This window comes from Medicago sativa, chromosome 4 (assembly GCF_051527215.1).
Source record: "Medicago sativa cultivar Bolivia chromosome 4, Bolivia_mono, whole genome shotgun sequence".
NCBI classification, from domain to species: domain Eukaryota; kingdom Viridiplantae; phylum Streptophyta; class Magnoliopsida; order Fabales; family Fabaceae; genus Medicago; species Medicago sativa.
The window spans coordinates 29,684,858-29,702,156 of NC_140752.1; the positions used below are offsets into that span (position 1 = coordinate 29,684,858).

General features: G+C 32.1%; 2 protein-coding genes and 1 long non-coding RNA gene across 5 annotated transcripts; 1 reads left to right on the forward strand and 2 right to left on the reverse strand.

The window, feature by feature from the left end:
* The first annotated feature begins 815 nt into the window (after positions 1 to 815).
* LOC146927633 (altered inheritance of mitochondria protein) lies at positions 816 to 5,759 on the forward strand. 2 transcript variants are annotated; one of them, XM_085700893.1, is made up of 5 exons: positions 816 to 1,079; positions 3,886 to 4,064; positions 4,360 to 4,429; positions 5,298 to 5,370; positions 5,469 to 5,759. In XM_085700893.1, the coding sequence occupies exons 1-5, from the start codon at positions 854 to 856 to the stop codon at positions 5,578 to 5,580; spliced, it is 660 nt and encodes a 219-aa protein (XP_085557019.1). In that variant the 5' UTR covers positions 816 to 853; the 3' UTR covers positions 5,581 to 5,759. The 2 variants fall into 2 exon arrangements, with proteins under 2 accessions (XP_085557019.1, XP_085557020.1); XM_085700894.1 differs by having other exon boundaries at positions 3,886 to 4,055.
* A 1,230-nt stretch (positions 5,760 to 6,989) lies between these two features.
* LOC146927634 (uncharacterized) lies at positions 6,990 to 9,513 on the reverse strand. Its single transcript, XM_085707100.1, has 6 exons — positions 9,018 to 9,513; positions 8,746 to 8,903; positions 7,878 to 8,417; positions 7,608 to 7,769; positions 7,439 to 7,510; positions 6,990 to 7,325 (listed from the first exon to the last, which is right to left on the reverse strand). Exons 1-6 carry the CDS (start codon positions 9,511 to 9,513, stop codon positions 6,990 to 6,992), a joined length of 1,764 nt encoding a protein of 587 aa, XP_085563226.1.
* Positions 9,514 to 11,592: 2,079 nt separating this feature from the next.
* LOC146927635 (uncharacterized) lies at positions 11,593 to 16,426 on the reverse strand. Of its 2 annotated transcripts, XR_015005759.1 has the most exons (7): positions 16,126 to 16,375; positions 15,491 to 15,549; positions 15,281 to 15,389; positions 14,286 to 14,370; positions 14,123 to 14,200; positions 13,320 to 13,487; positions 11,593 to 11,826 (listed from the first exon to the last, which is right to left on the reverse strand). It is a non-coding gene; the product is annotated as an uncharacterized LOC146927635 (long non-coding RNA). The 2 variants fall into 2 exon arrangements; XR_015005760.1 differs by lacking the exon at positions 14,123 to 14,200 and having other exon boundaries at positions 16,126 to 16,426.
* Between the last annotated feature and the right edge of the window lie 873 nt (positions 16,427 to 17,299).

Here is a 17,299-nt window from a genome sequence, read left to right on the forward strand (position 1 = left end):
TTATGATTTAAATAGGTCTTTAAAAGAATATCGGTATATTAAATTAACAATTTAATATATCGGTATATTAAATTAACAATTTAAAAGAGCCATTTGAAACTTAAAAAACTTCTTCAAAAAAAGAAACTTAAAAAACTTAAATACAAACCCGATATTTTTATCGAACTTAATGGACCAAAATATTTGGTCTTTTTTTTTGTAATATATTTGGTCTTTTTTTTTCTCTTTAAGAAAAAAAAGAAGTATTTGGTCTTTTTTTTACTTTCTTTTGAGAATATTTTTTTCTACCCTCATCACTTTTCATTCGTCCTCCAAAATTTAAAAATACCGTCGTTCGTATTATATAACCTAAACTCAATTTTGGTATGTTTCATATTATAAAATTTGATTAATATTTAACAAGTATTTTCAAAACAATGACATAAACTATTAAAATGACATAACTGAAAATGACAAAAATGATCATAAATTAACTCGTTTTATTATCTAATCAATAACTCGTAATACATTTATATCAACATAGAGCTTATTATAGCAAAATGTTAGACACCTATGATAAATTTGCGGTGCATGAAGATGGAGGTGGAAGGAGAGAAAGATTTATCATCCCTTCTTTGGTACACACAACATTTTCTAAAAGAAAAGTTAATAAAAGAGGAAAGGAGGGTATATGTGTAAAAAGGGACTATGCAAATAGAAATAAATACCTTTAGTTATATTTAAAAATTGAACAAATGAAAAGCCCAAACCCAAAACACATTGTGATGTGATGTGATGTGATGTGATTAGTGTGATTTCCCTCATTGTTGCGTTTTGTGTGTGATTGTCGAAGAAGAAAAGAAAATCGAAACTCATGGAGGAACCAAGAGATCAACAACAACAAGCTCCAACATCTGAACGAAATCCTAATTCAATTCCAGATTCAAATCCCAATTCTGATTCAAATCCTAACCCTAACCCTAATCGTCCTCGAACAGTGAAAGGAAAATCGTGTAAGGGATGCGCTTATTACTCTTCTGTTCTTAAATCCAAATCTAAAAATCCAACTTGTTATGGTTTGTCAAGAACGCTTCAGGAAGGTATCTATCTATCTCTCTCTCTCTCTCTCTCTCTCTCTCTCTCTCTCTCTCTCTCTCTCTCTCTCTCTCTCTCTCTCTCTCTCTCTCTCTCTCTCTCTCTCTCTCTCTCAATTTCTGTTTTGCATTTTTTTATTGGGATTTGATTTGATTTGATTTTCATGTGGGTAGAATCTGAAAATGCGTGAAGTGAAATTTTGTTGATCAGAGCTTGAAAATTTGTGTTTTTTTATGTGTGTAATGTTTTTTTGAGCTAGGGAAAAAGAGTGTTGATTCATAATTTTTTTGTTTTAATTTTTTTTTTTAATTTGAGGGAACTAAAGTTAATAGAAAAATCAATTAGGGTGATGTAAATGGAATTGAAGAGCGTGAGTTTGAATTTGAACATGTTAGGATGCTGAACAATGAAAAATTTAGGTGCTTCAATGTTGATTTTTGGTATATACTCTTTGATTGATCTTTTCATATATTATTCTTTGGTCCCTATGTAGCTTATGCTTATTATTTCGTATGTTATGTCATTTTGGCATTTGTTATTTTGTTATAAAACAAGATATAAAGGCAGCCTATCACACCAGAGACGACAATGACACGTAGAACCTGTAGTGATTTGAGAAAATGGACGTGATTGAATGTAATCACGTATGATGGTGTCGGATACTACATACTACCTAGGCCTTATTTTAGGATAAGACTGCATACCTTGTGTTGATTCTATGGAAAGTGGGGGGTGGTTGCTTTCAATTGAATCTTAATCTATCTGGATTATAATTTTGGTGAGTCCTTGATAGTTTGTTAGCTTGTATTTGAAATCGTTTAAAAATGAGTACCAGGGTAGTCGCTCTCATAGTAATCATTTCCCTTGTGAGAATCATCAAGAATACTGTTGTGTAAGAAGGGGGGCTGGGAAATGGAAGAAGTGAGATTATCCCTCGCGAAGATAAAAAGAGGTTGAAATTTTTGTAGAAGCGTGAGAATGAGCAAAATGTGAAAAATGAAAGGGAAACATATGAGAGGAATAATTGATAAAGTTGACAAAACTATGGTAAAATAGTCCATTTTAAATAATTAAAACTTCAACAAAAATAAATCTAGTCAAATTTGAAAGTATGTCTAATGCATAACTTGCTTAGATGGATTTCCAAATAAAATCAATTTCCAATCCCATGTTATAATCTCCAAACAATGAATTTCATTTACAAAGTTATTCATTTTTGTTTAAGCATATGTTTGGTTTCAATTTTGTAGAGTCAAAATTGATTCTAGAGGTTGTAGAATTGATTTTATCATGTTTAAATGATTTAAAGAATATTTGATTTTGCTTGTAGAATTGATTCTACTCGAAGCTAGAATTTTAGTAGCTTTTGGCTTCTACACTTGATTTTAGCATTAAATTTATCGTCAAATTCACTTTTACACAAATACATCCAAACAAATCACTTTACATTCAACTCACTTATATTCATAATCAATTTTACAGAAACAATTCAGCATTGTTAGTTTGAAATTATTTACGCTTGATGTATGATGTTGGTCTCTGTAAGTATGCCAAACAAATTTTTGTTTTAAAAATTTTCTTACCAAAACGATAATATTTTAACAATCTTTGTAAATATTTTGAAACAAAATTGGGATCTAAGTAAATAGAGGCAACTTATAATTAAGTGTTGTTAAATGGCATCCGTGGCGTGGTGGATTTCTCGACAACTGCCATAGGCAATTTGTGAAGGGATGCCCGCCATGGCTGCGTCATAGGCTGTAATGGTATATTTATATGTTAGATTTTCGGCCTTCTGCTATCGCCAATACTGAATCAATTCCCAATCTCGTGTTATGTTACAACTCTCCAAGCAATGAATTTCATTTATGAAGTTCTTCATTCTTGTTTTAAAATTTCAAATGCCAAACAGACTGAAAATGCTTTTCAAATAATTCAAATTATTAGTCTAGAAAGATTTAGTCAGAGGTGATGGCCGATGGGGTGGTTTTTCTATCTTTAATATGTTTTTTAAGAAAATTTGTTGTCCCGTGTGATTAATAACTTTTTCACAAAGCTAACTTTATGCGATAACAGCACTTAGACAGGAAATTTGGATGTCGGTATTGGTGGTATTGTTAGTAGTGTTTCTGTTCTGGTGTGGCAGGTCTGGGTTTTAGCATTTGTCTGTCAGATGCTTTTCCAGCTGGGATTTTGGGCGTGTGTTTCAGGGTTTTGTGGCTGTTTGGGTCTGTTTGTTGGGTGTTTTTTTGGGTTGCTGCTGTGTTATGCCTTGCGCTCCCTTCGGGTGTTCCTCCTATATACGGAGCCCGTGTTGTGTTGCGTCTTTTTGGCCCTTTAGTTAGCTTGTGCGCCTTGTGCAGGCTTTGCTTAAATAAAATTTTCGCTGTTTCAAAAACAAAAAATCTTGAAAGTTATTGTTTGGAAGTTTGGATATCTGATGCTTAAGTAGTTTGTCATTGTAATACAGATACTTGTTTTTTTTTTTTAATAAATTTTTTTTTTTACCTTGTATCTTTACCATGTTTGATTTTGCTTTACTTTTGAATTTGTTAATTTTAGTCATCCACTTTACTAGTTACATCCATTCTCGTCCTCATGGTGATCATCCAAATTACATATCTATTTTATTAATATCACATTATTTTTCCTAACAGATATTGCTTACTAAAATTCTTGTTTCTTTTTTATTGGTTTTTGTTCTGTGATTTGCTTTATTTATGAGAATTTAGTCATTGTTTGTTTGCTTGTTTCATTATATGCCTTTAAAGTTTTGAATTTTGATATTTATGTTCTTATTCTTATAACCAGTTCCCCCATATGTCGTGGGAGAAAGTGAGTTGGAAGCTTCTAAAGAGGGCCGCAAACTTGCAAATTTCAAGTATGCTTGTATTGGGTACTCTATCTACTTAGACAACAAAGATTCTTCACCTGACTCACAGGACAAAACAGCAAAATTGCCCTTTTGCGTTGGACTTGAGGTTTCAAGGGTTTATGCTTATTTCTCAGCCTCCTTCCCTTTGTAGTTTATGCTTATAAAAAAAACCAAGTTTATCTTGTTTTGAGAGTTTTGTTGGGAGTTAGGACATATTTTGTGAACTTTATTGATTTATGTATCTGGAGCAAGCATCAATTTGTTATGCGGGTCAAATATTAATTTGAGGCTAAGGTCGATAAAATAAAATCATAATATGGAGGGTGAGGGGAGGTTTTGCAAAAGTAATAAATTCAATGTAGTCCATCAAAATATGGGCCAAGTTTCTGACAGTATTGCACATGTTTCAGGTAGTCTCGGAGGTGAATCCTTCTACTTCACCTGTTGGCCAAGTTCCTGCTCATGCTCGTCAAACTAACGGTATTAAATTTCTTGTTTTTTCTTTCGTTTATAGTCCCATATGTCATTTCCTTCTTTTCAATCATTACTCATTAACTTAGTAAAAGAATCAAGGTAGTTGATTTAAAAACCTCAGCATATTTGGATGACTATCCTGCGGTAACTTTTCCCAAGATGTGAATGTGTTAAGCTGAGAATTGTGCGTACCCAAGTCACAGAAGCAGTAGGCCATCTTATATGTTAAATGTTTTTTTAACATTCTCAACTTGTTGTTTATTGTATTTGCTAATGTTTATTATCAACATAGCAAGGAATTGCCAAATAAATATCTATATTTTTTTTCTTTCCCACGAGTATCGGTTAGCTTTTCAACCTTAAGAATTTCTCTTGATTGAATTATTTGTTTTTGGTAATTTGTATCAAAGATTTTCCATACCACTTACTTTTGAAGCAATTTTCTCTGCCTATACTATCAGTGGACTTTTCCGCACATGTAATGGGGCAACTGATGTCATCAGGAATGTATTATCAGTTTACTGCAAACACAACACTATCCTATTTATAACTGTGTAGTATAATTCTTTCTTCTGTATCTGTGCTGCTATGTATGCCTTCCTATGCCATCATCTATTTCACATGAAATAAGCCTACAGTAAACTCACTCACATTAAATAAATGAAGGATTATGCATGGATCTCTTTGCTGAACAATTGTTTTGCAATAAAAATGATTATATATACATGGTTTTCTGAACAACTATTTTATCAAGGCCGGTATTATGTATGAGACTTATTTTGTGGTTGAATCGGATTCTTTTCTTCTATTTTTTATTTGTACTTCTTTCTTTAAGTGGTTTGTTTTGTTGTGTTTTTTGTCATTGTTTGTTCAGACCGTGAACATCCAGCCCATCAACCACGTATCAGTAAACCTCCAATTACTTCAGCAGAAGAATTCTTAAACAGGCAAGCTCAAGTTTTCAGTTGGAGTAATTGTGTGCCTTTCATAAACACATTGTAGTAGAAGCTAATGATTCTAACACTTGAACGTTCTAAATGTGCAGGTTTCAAAAAAATGCTACCCTAGTGGCATACGGTGTTGTAAAAAACTTGAACAAAGTGGGTAACCGTATAAAAGAGTCGCTAGATGACATTCTATATCGGAGACCCAAGTAAAGCTGGTCATTGCAATTTCCTTGCAAGAAATAATTTAAATTTTACACATAAGCTATTTTGTTAATTTATTGTTTGTATTTTCAGTTTTTGGCACTTTACTAGTTTCTAGTGCTTTAAATGTATATTTTCTGAAAAATCATAATAATAATAAATCATAAAATTACTTGACCATCCCAAAATTTATAATGATTCTTTTTCATTTAAATGTTCATTTGTATGTTCTATAATCCCATTGTATGATCAAAGTTGACTGCTTAGTGGTATAAACCCTGATCTAACTCTATTTTCAGAATTCAGGTGTGTTAGGTTCTCCAGCCCTTATAAACGATGTTTAGTGAAAAATTTGAAGGTTGGCTGTGTGAACGTCTGAGAATAAGTAGGAGCAAGAAATTGTACACATAGGTTCTAGGACAGAATAGTACATTGTGTGTGAGGTGAACTAAACCCTACTACTGGTTGATTGACAACAGCACAAAAAGAGGGCGTTGTGGAGATGGCTGAGGGTAGTGTGATCATTTTTCTATAACCCACTATATCTTTTAATATTTGTAAGTGAGAAAAAGGTTAAATTGCAGTTTAACACTTGTATTTTGGCGTTAAAACTTTCCCTCAAAATATTTGGCTAAGAGAAACAACTTTTATAACAACTTTTAAAGTGGTCAACACATTTAACGTAATTTTTCCCTCAAAATATTTGGCTAAGAGAAACAACTTTTATAACAACTTTTAAAGTGGTCAACACATTTAACGTAATTTTTCCCTGCATTGATTTTCGTGCTAGGCTTTGAATTCTTCATTTGGTGATATGGTGTGCATAATGACAACCATTTTTGGTTGTCAAAATATCATAACTCTTTAATATGGTAGATAATTATGTTTTATTTTGTTGTCAAAATATCATAACTCTTTAACGTAGTAGATAATTATGTTTAGTAGGATTTTTTTTGTTTTGTTGATAAGCCCGGTAACTTCATTTACTACGTGAAGATTTGAACACTAAAAAATTTGTTAATCACATCCAAGTTTGTGGTTAAAGAATTTGCATAAGTGATTCACATCTTTTGACATCTGCATATATACTAACCATCTACTCAATAGAATGAGCTACAAATTTGAATCGTGTTTACCACTTAGATTTTTTTGTTGCAAAAGATGTTCAAATAACACAACTATTTTGCAAAGGTCATGGTAAGAACAAGCATGTGAAGGAAGGAAAATAGAACGTAAAAAACTTTGAAGCATTTTCTATAATACGGATGGTAAAACAAATATATTGTGATAATAGTAGAGAAGAAAATCATAGAGATTTTACTAGTTTACCACATGAAGAATTTTCAAGGAAGTTCTCTCTGAACACAACCAACTTAGTGTATTTCATTTATAATATTAGTACAAATACAAGATAAAATCTAAAAATGATTACAGAAACTAGCATGACACAGAGCCGCCCTTGCTAAACTATGAGCAATGTCATTGGTTTGTCTCCTAATGAACCTAACATAAGAGGTTATTAAATCAGAAGTTAACAGGTTTTTACAATCATTAATCACTGTACAGTAATTAGAAACACCACATCTACTAACATATAGACTATCCACCACAATTTTGGAATCAATCTCAAAGTCCATAATACCCAACTGAAGATCACGAACCCACCTGAGTGCCGATAACAAGCCTAAGGCCTCCCCCAAATCCACATCAAGGAGTGGAGCCAACCACTTTGTTTTAGCCAGCACAAAACTACCCTTTTCATCACGAATACACATGTCAAGTCACACTTTATTCAGCGCATGAGAAAAGGAAGCATCTACATTACATTTATACCTATCGGGGCTTGGTTTTTGCCAATGTAGCATACCCTGGATATTGGATTGTTTAGGAGCATGATTGTGCATGGTTTGTGCATTCGTCCTGCTAGTGAAGAGGGAACCTGCCTGTTTACAAATAGGTTGAGTTCATTCAATAATATTATTTCAGGCCTTATTGTTCCTATGCTTCCAAATACTCTAGAGGGTCACACCAAAGACTTGCTTCTGCTGCTGATTAAGATGTGGTAAAATAACAATCACGTTAGTCGAAAAACTAGCATCAAGATTGATAACAACCATCAAATCACTCAATAAACCAGCATGTTGCCAACAGAGCACACCTTTGCTGCACATAAAGAAAAGGTGAGCATTATCTTCAACCTAGTTGTCACATACCACACACTAATCTGGACACTGAACACCTTTTGTTTGTAACCGAACCCTTTTAGGCAAACAATTGCGGCAAGTTCTCCACAAAAAGTTATTTACCTTTGGCGGCAAATTTAACTTCCAAACACAACTCCAATTCCCCGGCACATTATGTTGTACAACTTCTAAATTATGGTTCATAATGTCTCTATATGCACTCTTAATCAAATAAACACCATCCTTCTCAAACTTCCAAGTAGGCATATCATGAAGTACCGAGGTCAAAAGCGGAGTATTAAATTTGCTTCTAGCTGTATTGTTATCAAAGAATCCATTGATGAGCTCCATGTTCCATTGTTGTTGATGTGTGACCAACAAGTCTGAAACATGAATATGTGTCCACTCCAAATGTTGATTAGTGGTTGGAAAAATACAATTAGCATTACAAAGCCTAGGATGGTTCCAAACATGTATGTTTTCTCTCGTGCCTATGTTCCATTGGAAACCTCTTTGAATCACATCTTTCACACTCCAGATCCTTCGCCAAACATAGTTGAGATTATGGCCTATAGCAGCTCCATAATAATCACCTCGATGATAATATTTAGCTTTGAATAATCGGGTAATTAGAGAATCTGGATTTGAAACTAGTTTCCAAGCCTGCTTAACAACAATAACCATGTTAAAAGCCTTAAAACTCTTAAAAACCCTACCATCAAAAACCTTAGGAGTGGAGAATCTTTCCCATGATAACTAGTGTAAACCTCACGAGTTCCCACTAGAAGGAGTTCAACATTTTCTCAATCTCATTAATAAGTGATCCCGAAAGAAGAAAAACACTCATCACATAGGAAGGAATAAACTGCAAGACTGATTTAATAATAATTTCATGACCTGCTTGAGATAGACACCTGCTACTCCAAGAACTCATTTTACTCCATATACGATCTGTAATAAACTTAAAGGTTGCATGATTACTTCTCCCTACCATAGACGGTAGCCCAAGATATTTATCAGTTCTTAACACTTGACGAACAACCAAAGTAGTGGCAATAGGATTCTTGAGATCATTTAAAGTGTTACGACAACAAAATAACTCTGATTTTTGTAAATTAATGGCTTGCCTCAAAGCCGCTTCATAGGTAACTAAAATGTTTTTCATAACACCTACCTATCTTTCATAGGCTCTAAAAAATATAAAACAATCATATGCAAAAAGGAGGTGAGAAATAACTGGTGCATCTATGCATATCATAGTACCTTTGATGTAATTACGACGCTCATCATCATGAATTAAGGAGGAAAGACCTTCAAAACAAATAATAAAAAGGTAAGGAGATAGAGGATAGCGCTGACGAAGGCCACGACCCGACACAATAGGACCTACAGGTGATCCATTAACCATAACCAAATAGTCTACCGTCTCATCACATAACATGATCCAACTAACCCAACGAGATGAAAATATCATTTGAACCATAATATCACGCAAATATTCCCAATCTAACCCCTCATATGTTTCACTAATATCCAGCTTAAGCGCAACATCTCCTTTCTTCCCTTTAGCTTTTTCCTTCATATAGTGAACAATCTCAATTGCCACCATTGCATTGTCAAGAATGGATCTACCTGGGATGAAAGCTAACTGATTAATAGATATACACCTATCCCTCACTTGTTTAAGTCTATTTACAAGAATCTTGACTACATTATTATACACAACATTACATAGAGAAATAGGTCGCCAATCCTTCATAGATACTTGTGCATCACCTTTAGGAATGAGTGTGATGTTAGTGGAATTAGCATGAGGCAGAAAAGCACCATTTTCCAACCGTTGACAACCTGCTCGATATACTTCATGGCCACGCGTATCCTAGAAATGTTGATGGAAATCCGGGTTGAAACCATCCGGTAGATGACACTTATCTGCTTGCATAGAAAAGACTGCATGTTTGAATTCCTCTATTGTGAATATATATATATATATATATATATTAAACTTAATCAATTAGTAAATTAAAATAAATACACGATAATTTTTACGTATATAAAATGAAACGGCAACAAAGAAAATAAAAACGAACAATAGTTATTTATAAAAGTTCAATATATATTTTTATGGTAGTTTCATATAAAAACTATCTAGTTATTCAAGATTTTTTTTCTTTTGTGATAGTCAATGATACCCCATTCTGACGAAACCCTTCGGCCTTGGCACGAAGATTCTCCCACCAAGTTAGCTTAAATGTAGAACAGGAAAGACTGCATATTCATATTATCCTCTAATATGAATTTCATGATCACACACATTTACAAAACCATTTTGTAGATAAGCTATTTGGCTTAGGATTAACTTTAACTGATTATACTTGGTGGTCTTCCATCTGAATTGTAATTAGGGAAGGTCTAGTCAAGAATTGGCTAAGGCTTTCTAATTTTTTAGTTTTTTGTTTAAGGGTTTGGTTTGATTCCCCTCTTTTAATATATGTTGGGTGTGGCCTGCAATAGGCACATCAATTTTTATTTTATTTTTAAAAAAAAGTTACAACTATTCCAAATTGAATAATTTGTTAAATTGAGTTGTTTTTATTATGTACCTTCTAAATAATAATAATAATAATAATAATAATAATAATAATAATAATAATAATAATAATAATAATAATAATAATAATAATCTATAACTATTATAAAGGTAAAACATGAGTTTGGTGTAGCTTTTTTTCATTCCAAAATTACCCTCTAACTTCTAACATTATGTAACTTTCCTGCATGACTCAAAAAAGCATTTCAAAGCGCCATTTTAATAAAATATAAAAAGCAGTAGTGACAAAAATGTCGAAATTGTTAGGACAAACGTCATGACCTGGGTTCGAACCCCGGTACCTCCACTTTGTATGCGTGAGTTTATGATGGCTTTGCCATCTCTTCTATCTACCAAAAAAAAAGTGTAAAACCAATCTCTTTATGTGTGTGTTCAAACAGTATTTATTTGGTCTTGTGACCATAGAAGAATACCTCACTATATGTTATTTCAGGGACCTATTTATATATGGGAAATGCTAACTGGTGCCCCCGGGGCATTGGTTAAGGATATGAAAAAGGAAATTATATAGTAGTTAATGCATTAAAATTGTGTAATTAATTTATAATAAAGTCAAAAACAGTTTCCTTTTATGATAATAATTCCCTTTTATGGTATGCTTAACTAGTGCCCCAAGGGCACCGGTTAGCAGGACCCTATATTATATGGTATGTCACATCAACGATGACTAACACTCATTTAATCAATATCTTCAATATTGAGTTAAACTTTTAAGTACTGTTCACACTTTCCTCCAAGGCTTCTTAGAGTCTTCCATTTAATGCGACGTGATGTTTTCTACTCCCATACACTGTTCATCCAACCAAATGGGACGTTTTTGTCCTCTAGCATTTAATGAATTTCATTTAACAAGGACAAGGGCAAGGATGATGCCTGAAATATGCTAGCATTCTAATGACTGCACATTTTTTATTTAATTTTTTCAAAGAGAAGTTTTTAATAGGCAGTGGCCCAGTTAATTTGGTTAGGTCGTAGATGATTTCAGCCTAATAGGATAATGATTTTAATACATGTTAGTTGTCTAAATTCGATGCATCTTAGGTCATCTTAAGAGACTTTTTGTCTTATTTGATTTTATATCAATATCAATCAATAATAAATAATCTTTACATGGTGTTTTGGTGAAAGGATTTTGGCGCCCATATTTGAATTGGAAATTAGTTGCAAGTTCCAAGGAGAATGGCAGTGCAGTTGTGTCAGTAACAGTGCCAGAAAAATGCAGTGTCATGGCTGTGTCAGGGGCATAATGTAACCTTCCCCGTATAAAACCTATCAGATTTTAATTATTTATTCATACAAGTAGTATTTATATACAGCTTTGTTGCTAGCATTCCACCCTTCCGCTTAGTTTGTCATGCTTTGCCAGATCTTACTTACTCCTCTCATAACCTCATTGTGTTGGTTTAATAGTCAACATATGTTCCTTTGGACTTCTTAGGTGTTTTCTTTCATCCTCTCTCCCTGCAGAATATAGTGAAGAAAAATGAGGGGGATTATTATAAAAGTTATTACAAGAGAAAAAATATGATTAAGGAGACAACAAATGTGAAGGAATATGAGGGATTGTTTGCTACTACCAACCACACTACTTAACCTCTTCATTTTTAACTTTCCAATATGCAAAAGGTAATTCATCATTTTATGGTTTTCATTTAATTATACATGAAGCTGGATATTTTTTTCTCGCTAAATCATAAAAAATACAAAACTTATACTGAAGTTCAAACTCAGGAAATAAAGTTTAAAGCTAGATTTTTTATACAAATCACTGAATCATCCAAAAGTTAATAGTTAAAACTCAAACTCAAGAAATTTGCATGCAAAACTGAATTTTTTTCCGCTAAATCATAAAAATAAAAAAAAAAAGTATTCAGATTTAAGACACAAATATAAACAACCAAATTTTGCCAAGCTCTGGCTTCCTATAATGTTGTCGAATATACGCTAATTACTCCAAACTGCAACACGACAAACACACATAACTAAAGCTAAAAACAACAATTGATGTTTACCTCAACCTATCATTTGATGGTATTCATTCAATTTCTATCACCCTCTCTCATTTTTGAAGTTTGCAGCCCTCATTATGAAAGCAAATTATATATCCTCTCTAAATTGAGAAGTTATAACATCTTAATGAAGAGGCAAGTGTAGGCTTTTTTAAAAATGGAATAGTTTTATTAGAAGTTCTTTTTGTATTCACAATTTGTATGGAAAGAAGACTTCATTAGGAAAATCTATAACCCCTATGCATTCTTTAAACATATTCATCCAAAAAAGTTATCACTTTTGATGTTAGGACCTAGACTCATCAAAGATGAAATTTGAAACAAAGCACTATTTCAATGTATAAAAAAAATGGTATTATGGCTTTTCAAAATAATGAGACGAAATACACGTTCAAGATAGCAATGGGGGATTTGTGATTTATACATAAATTGGTCCAAAAATCAAATCAAACCATAAAATAAATCTAACTCATAGGTAAATTATACGATCAAATTCAAGTTTTGAAGTAAAAAAGATATGGGTTACCGACAAATTAGGACTTTAGGTTTTTCAGTAACTATGAGACTAGAGCTTTAGCCTTAATGGATGTAGAAAGTCAGTAAAAAACAAAAATTTGACATCACTACTTTTTCTTGCTAATAATAATAAAGTCACCTATTTTCCTTTCTACTATATATTACAGTGTTGCATAACCCAATCATACTCATAGATTGATTAAGGAATTTAAATGTTTTAGATTGAAAGACATGATTTAGTGTAGTCTATTCTCATACATGAGAGAGAGAGAGAGAGAGAGAGAAAGAGAGAGAGAGAGAGAGAGAGAGATAGATAGATAGATAGATAGATAGATAGATAGATAGATAGATAGATAGATAGATAGATAGATAGATAGATAGATAGGGAGAGAGAGAGAGAGAGAGCTTACAAAGCCAAGAAATTCTTACCCTTAGCTCAAGTAGTGTAGTTGAAATTTGTGTTCCAGCTCATTCTACCACCAACCTTGGAGTTGAGACCATTGGTAACTTTAGAAGAACAACAAAACCAATAAACAGAAACACCATTGTTGGTGAAACTGTTGAAGCAAACACTCTTCTTTGTTCCTTCCATTGTTTCTGAAAATGCACAATTCACCGTTTATCAAACTCTGGATTACACTTTGCTAATCGTTTGTCTTCTTTTTTGGATATTTGAAAGGTAGTTTCTTTGTTGCTTATTAGATCTACCGTTGAATGTTTATTGAAGGCAGTCCTTATATTTTTAATGAACAGCCAATAATGGAAAAATCTTTCAAACTATGTTAGAGGAAAAAATATTAACATACATTAGTGTTTATACTCTCTTTTTTTAAATGCTACAAGAAAAAATTGAAGATACATGTTTAGGACCTTTTTTAGACCCAGATTAGAGTATCATCTTACCATTATTTCCATTAGAATTATTTAAAGCAAAACAAATTCAAATTTATTTGAAAAGATTAGTTTTACAAACAAATCATGAGCAAAGGTGAAAAACACCTGCCTTTTCATTTTAATGGCAATATGATAGAGTGTAAAAGAAAAGTTGAAGCTTTTAATTTTGAAGCAATATGTCCAATGTGCCATTGTTAAAAAAAAAAAGATAAGACATAATTGGAAGCCTCTTTGTTGCATTATATTATATATTGAAAACACTCAAACAGTTTGCAATGGCAGACGATATAGAAGTGGACAAAGGGGCAACATATGGTATGTTGGATGAGTATGATTACCTTGATTTTCTAAGTGGTAATTTCCAAAATAAGTAAATTTAGGAGGTGATTTTTCTTTCTTTCACTGTATTATTTGTCCTGAAAAGTAAAACCAATTGAAGTGGGGAAAAAGCAAGACAAAAACAAACCAAACAATTTTTATCTATATGGCAATATTTTTTACCAAGGTTTGTTATCTGATTCCAGCTGCAGAGTGGAAGATGCTAATTAGCTACCAAGGTTTTTCATATTACACCCTTTTGAGATTCCTGCACACAATAATTAAGTTTATTAGCAGTGAATTTAAGTTATAGGTTGACGTTGACCATGTACAGTGAAATTTGTACTATAAATAATAGGTAGCCTTTGATTTTATAATTCAATATCAATAACTTTCTTTTGCATAAATATTTCGTCTTTCTTAAGTTTATTCTAAAGGTCAGTGAAAAATGGACAATGTTTTTGGGAAACACAACCAAAAAACAGACGAAGAAATGGAGTAAGGAGGCAAATCTGATGCAAATGTTGCACAACACAAAAAACCTACACAAACATATTGGATGCTGCAAATGTAAGTCATACATCTCAAAGTTGTTATAAATTTATAAATTCCATGTAAAGATGTATTATTTTTTTTTCACTGAATCATACAAGTTAAAATTCCCAAGATATTATGCAAAGTTGTTTTTTTTTTTCAAATAATCACTAAATCACCAAATCATAATTAAGTAATCCATATTCAAGAAGTTCATAAATTACCATTCAAATCAGTTAGAAATAGAGCATGTAATTGTTTAGAATTCGACAAACATTAGTGTAGAGTTTAGTTCATTTGTGACCTAAAAATAGTGAGTGGAACAAACATTAGTGTAAGGTTCAGTAATTTATTCTTATATTCTTATATTATTATGACTTACTCAATTGTTGCAACCTGACTCTATTATGAAGCTTGATATTAAGTGAAAGGAAAATATGAGGAGGACAAAAGGTAAATGAAAGGAAAATATGAGAAATCCAAAAGGCATTTGATTTATTTAAGGTTGGTGTATACGTGTTTGTGCACAATTTCATTCCTAGATCAATTTAGATTTGTATTTGTCTATTTGCAAGACCTGGATATCCATACAGTTCAGGAATTTGAATACAACCATAATGTAAAATGTGATGAAAAAGTTATACCAATTAATGAAGGCGGTGAGCACGGAAGAATCCCTTAGTGTGCATTATATGCCAATATATATGCTGCTTCTCTAGCGATAGAGTTCAGATGATAAGTGTTGGCCACCATCTTCTCTTGCAAAATCCAGATGAGATATAGTTTAAGATAAGCTACAATTACTTCTGTATTAAATACTTTTTTTATTGACACTTGAGGAAGGAGGAATATACCAGTTCAGATTGTACTTTTGCAAGCCTTTTATACTCAAATGCATAGGAACCTTTGCTGCCTGAAATTAAGCACAAATAAGAAAATCATGACTCAAAATCATGAAAGAATAACTTTTCAACACACATGATATTCTATTTTAAATTGACCGACAATCCCAAAGAAACCAAAAGTATTGTCTTCCACTTAATCAAGTAACAATATATATAATTCAACCAATACTAATTTACTTCAATCCTCTATTCCTTATCTTTTTTCTTCCTCTAAACAAAATTCAAAATTAAATATAAAGCATTACAAGACTTTGAAAAACAAATTTACTGAGAGATCTACAATATGATTCAAAACAAATTGCTAAAAACTGAAAGAAGGAAAAAGTAACAGAAATTATATTCGTAATTTTCAACATGAAATCAAATAAAAACACAACTTTCAACATAAAATCAAATAACTGAACCCTGAAACAACAAATAAAATAAAACACAAAAAGAAATCGTTACTGCATTCATTACCATTCAACATATAAGTAAACACATCAACTTTTTCTTCATAATAACACTTAGTAGAAAGCTTAAAATTAACTTCATAACTCAAAATAGAACAAGAATAATACGAGGAATGTCATGAAAGATCATACCCACGGAGACGAATTCCGACGTGGTGGAATGGTGACGTGCCCGGATCTGAAAATAAACCAACCAATCCGACGGTTTTTAGTGATGAGGATTATAGATCCAGTACTTAATGGATGATCGGAGGTTGTCGGAACTGAAAAATGAGATAACACGATGGTATCGGAGGCCATGAAGGAGTGTATCGGCTAGGGTTTGAAGGAGAGAGTTTGTGTTTTTTCTTTTGAGGAGAGAAAAATTAAAACAGAAAATGGTAAGAAACGTTGACATTGGTCATTTATTTATTTTCTTACTAATAGTAAAATTGGTGAATTTTTATTAGAGAAAGGCCACTCACGTATTTTTTTGAAAGAAGGCCACTCACGTTAGAAGTCTCTAGATTTTGCTTTTTAATTTTTTTTTTTTTTTGCTGCAAATTGCTTTGTCTATATCATCATAAGTGAAATAATTTATAAAAAATAAGATAGGATTTGATATTGATTAAAAATATATATATTAATTAGTCTATTAATTAATGAGTAAACTATCAAATTGATCATTTTCTTTGTACCAATTTTCAATTTGGTCCCTGACTCTATTAATAACTCAAAATGGTTCATGTCTTTGTCAAATGTTTCTCAGATTGGTTCCTGACTCTATTAATTGTTTTGTATTTTGAGTGTTAATGACTCAATGTCTTTTGGATATTATTTAGTGATTAATGGAATAATGTCTTTTGGATCTTATTTGGTACGTTAATGGCTTAAAATGCAAAACAACTAATCGAGTCACGGACCAATTTGAGAAACGTTTGACAAAGACATGGACCATTTTGAGTTATAAATAGAGTCAAAGATCAATTTAAAAATTTGGTACAAATACAGAGACCAATTTGGTGGTTTACTAATTAATTAATATATATAATATATTTAAATGTTCACGTGAGTTGTCCACGTGTCCAAAATTGTAAGGTCAGACGTTATTATTGAGGTTAGAACTCCAATCGCTCCATTTGTGTGCATGATTTCTAAGATTATTTTTCTTTTTATCTATCTATATTAATTGGAATTGGAATTCGAACCTCCGACATCTTACCTATTCATAAACTACTTGGCAAAAATCAAAATAATTTATTTTTAAATGGAAAAAGTATAATTTATTTTCAACAAAATTAGTGCCAAATAATTTTTCTAAAAAAAT

What these genes read in the sequence shown, in the direction of transcription:
- LOC146927633 (XM_085700893.1), top strand. Translation starts at nt 854, where the DNA reads ATGGAGGAACCAAGAGATCAACAACAACAAGCTCCAACATCTGAACGA. An exon ending in GTCAAGAACGCTTCAGGAAG is followed by an intron (nt 1,080 to 3,885) that starts GTATCTATCTAT and finishes TCTTATAACCAG; the next exon opens with TTCCCCCATATGTCGTGGGA. An exon ending in TTGGACTTGAGGTTTCAAGG is followed by an intron (nt 4,065 to 4,359) that starts GTTTATGCTTAT and finishes CACATGTTTCAG; the next exon opens with GTAGTCTCGGAGGTGAATCC.
- LOC146927634 (XM_085707100.1), bottom strand. Translation starts at nt 9,513, where the DNA reads ATGAAGGATTGGCGACCTATTTCTCTATGTAATGTTGTGTATAATAAT. An exon ending in ATCTTGGGCTACCGTCTATG is followed by an intron (nt 8,418 to 8,745) that starts GTAGGGAGAAGT and finishes GTTGTTAAGCAG; the next exon opens with GCTTGGAAACTAGTTTCAAA. An exon ending in TTAATCAGCAGCAGAAGCAA is followed by an intron (nt 7,511 to 7,607) that starts GTCTTTGGTGTG and finishes GTAAACAGGCAG; the next exon opens with GTTCCCTCTTCACTAGCAGG.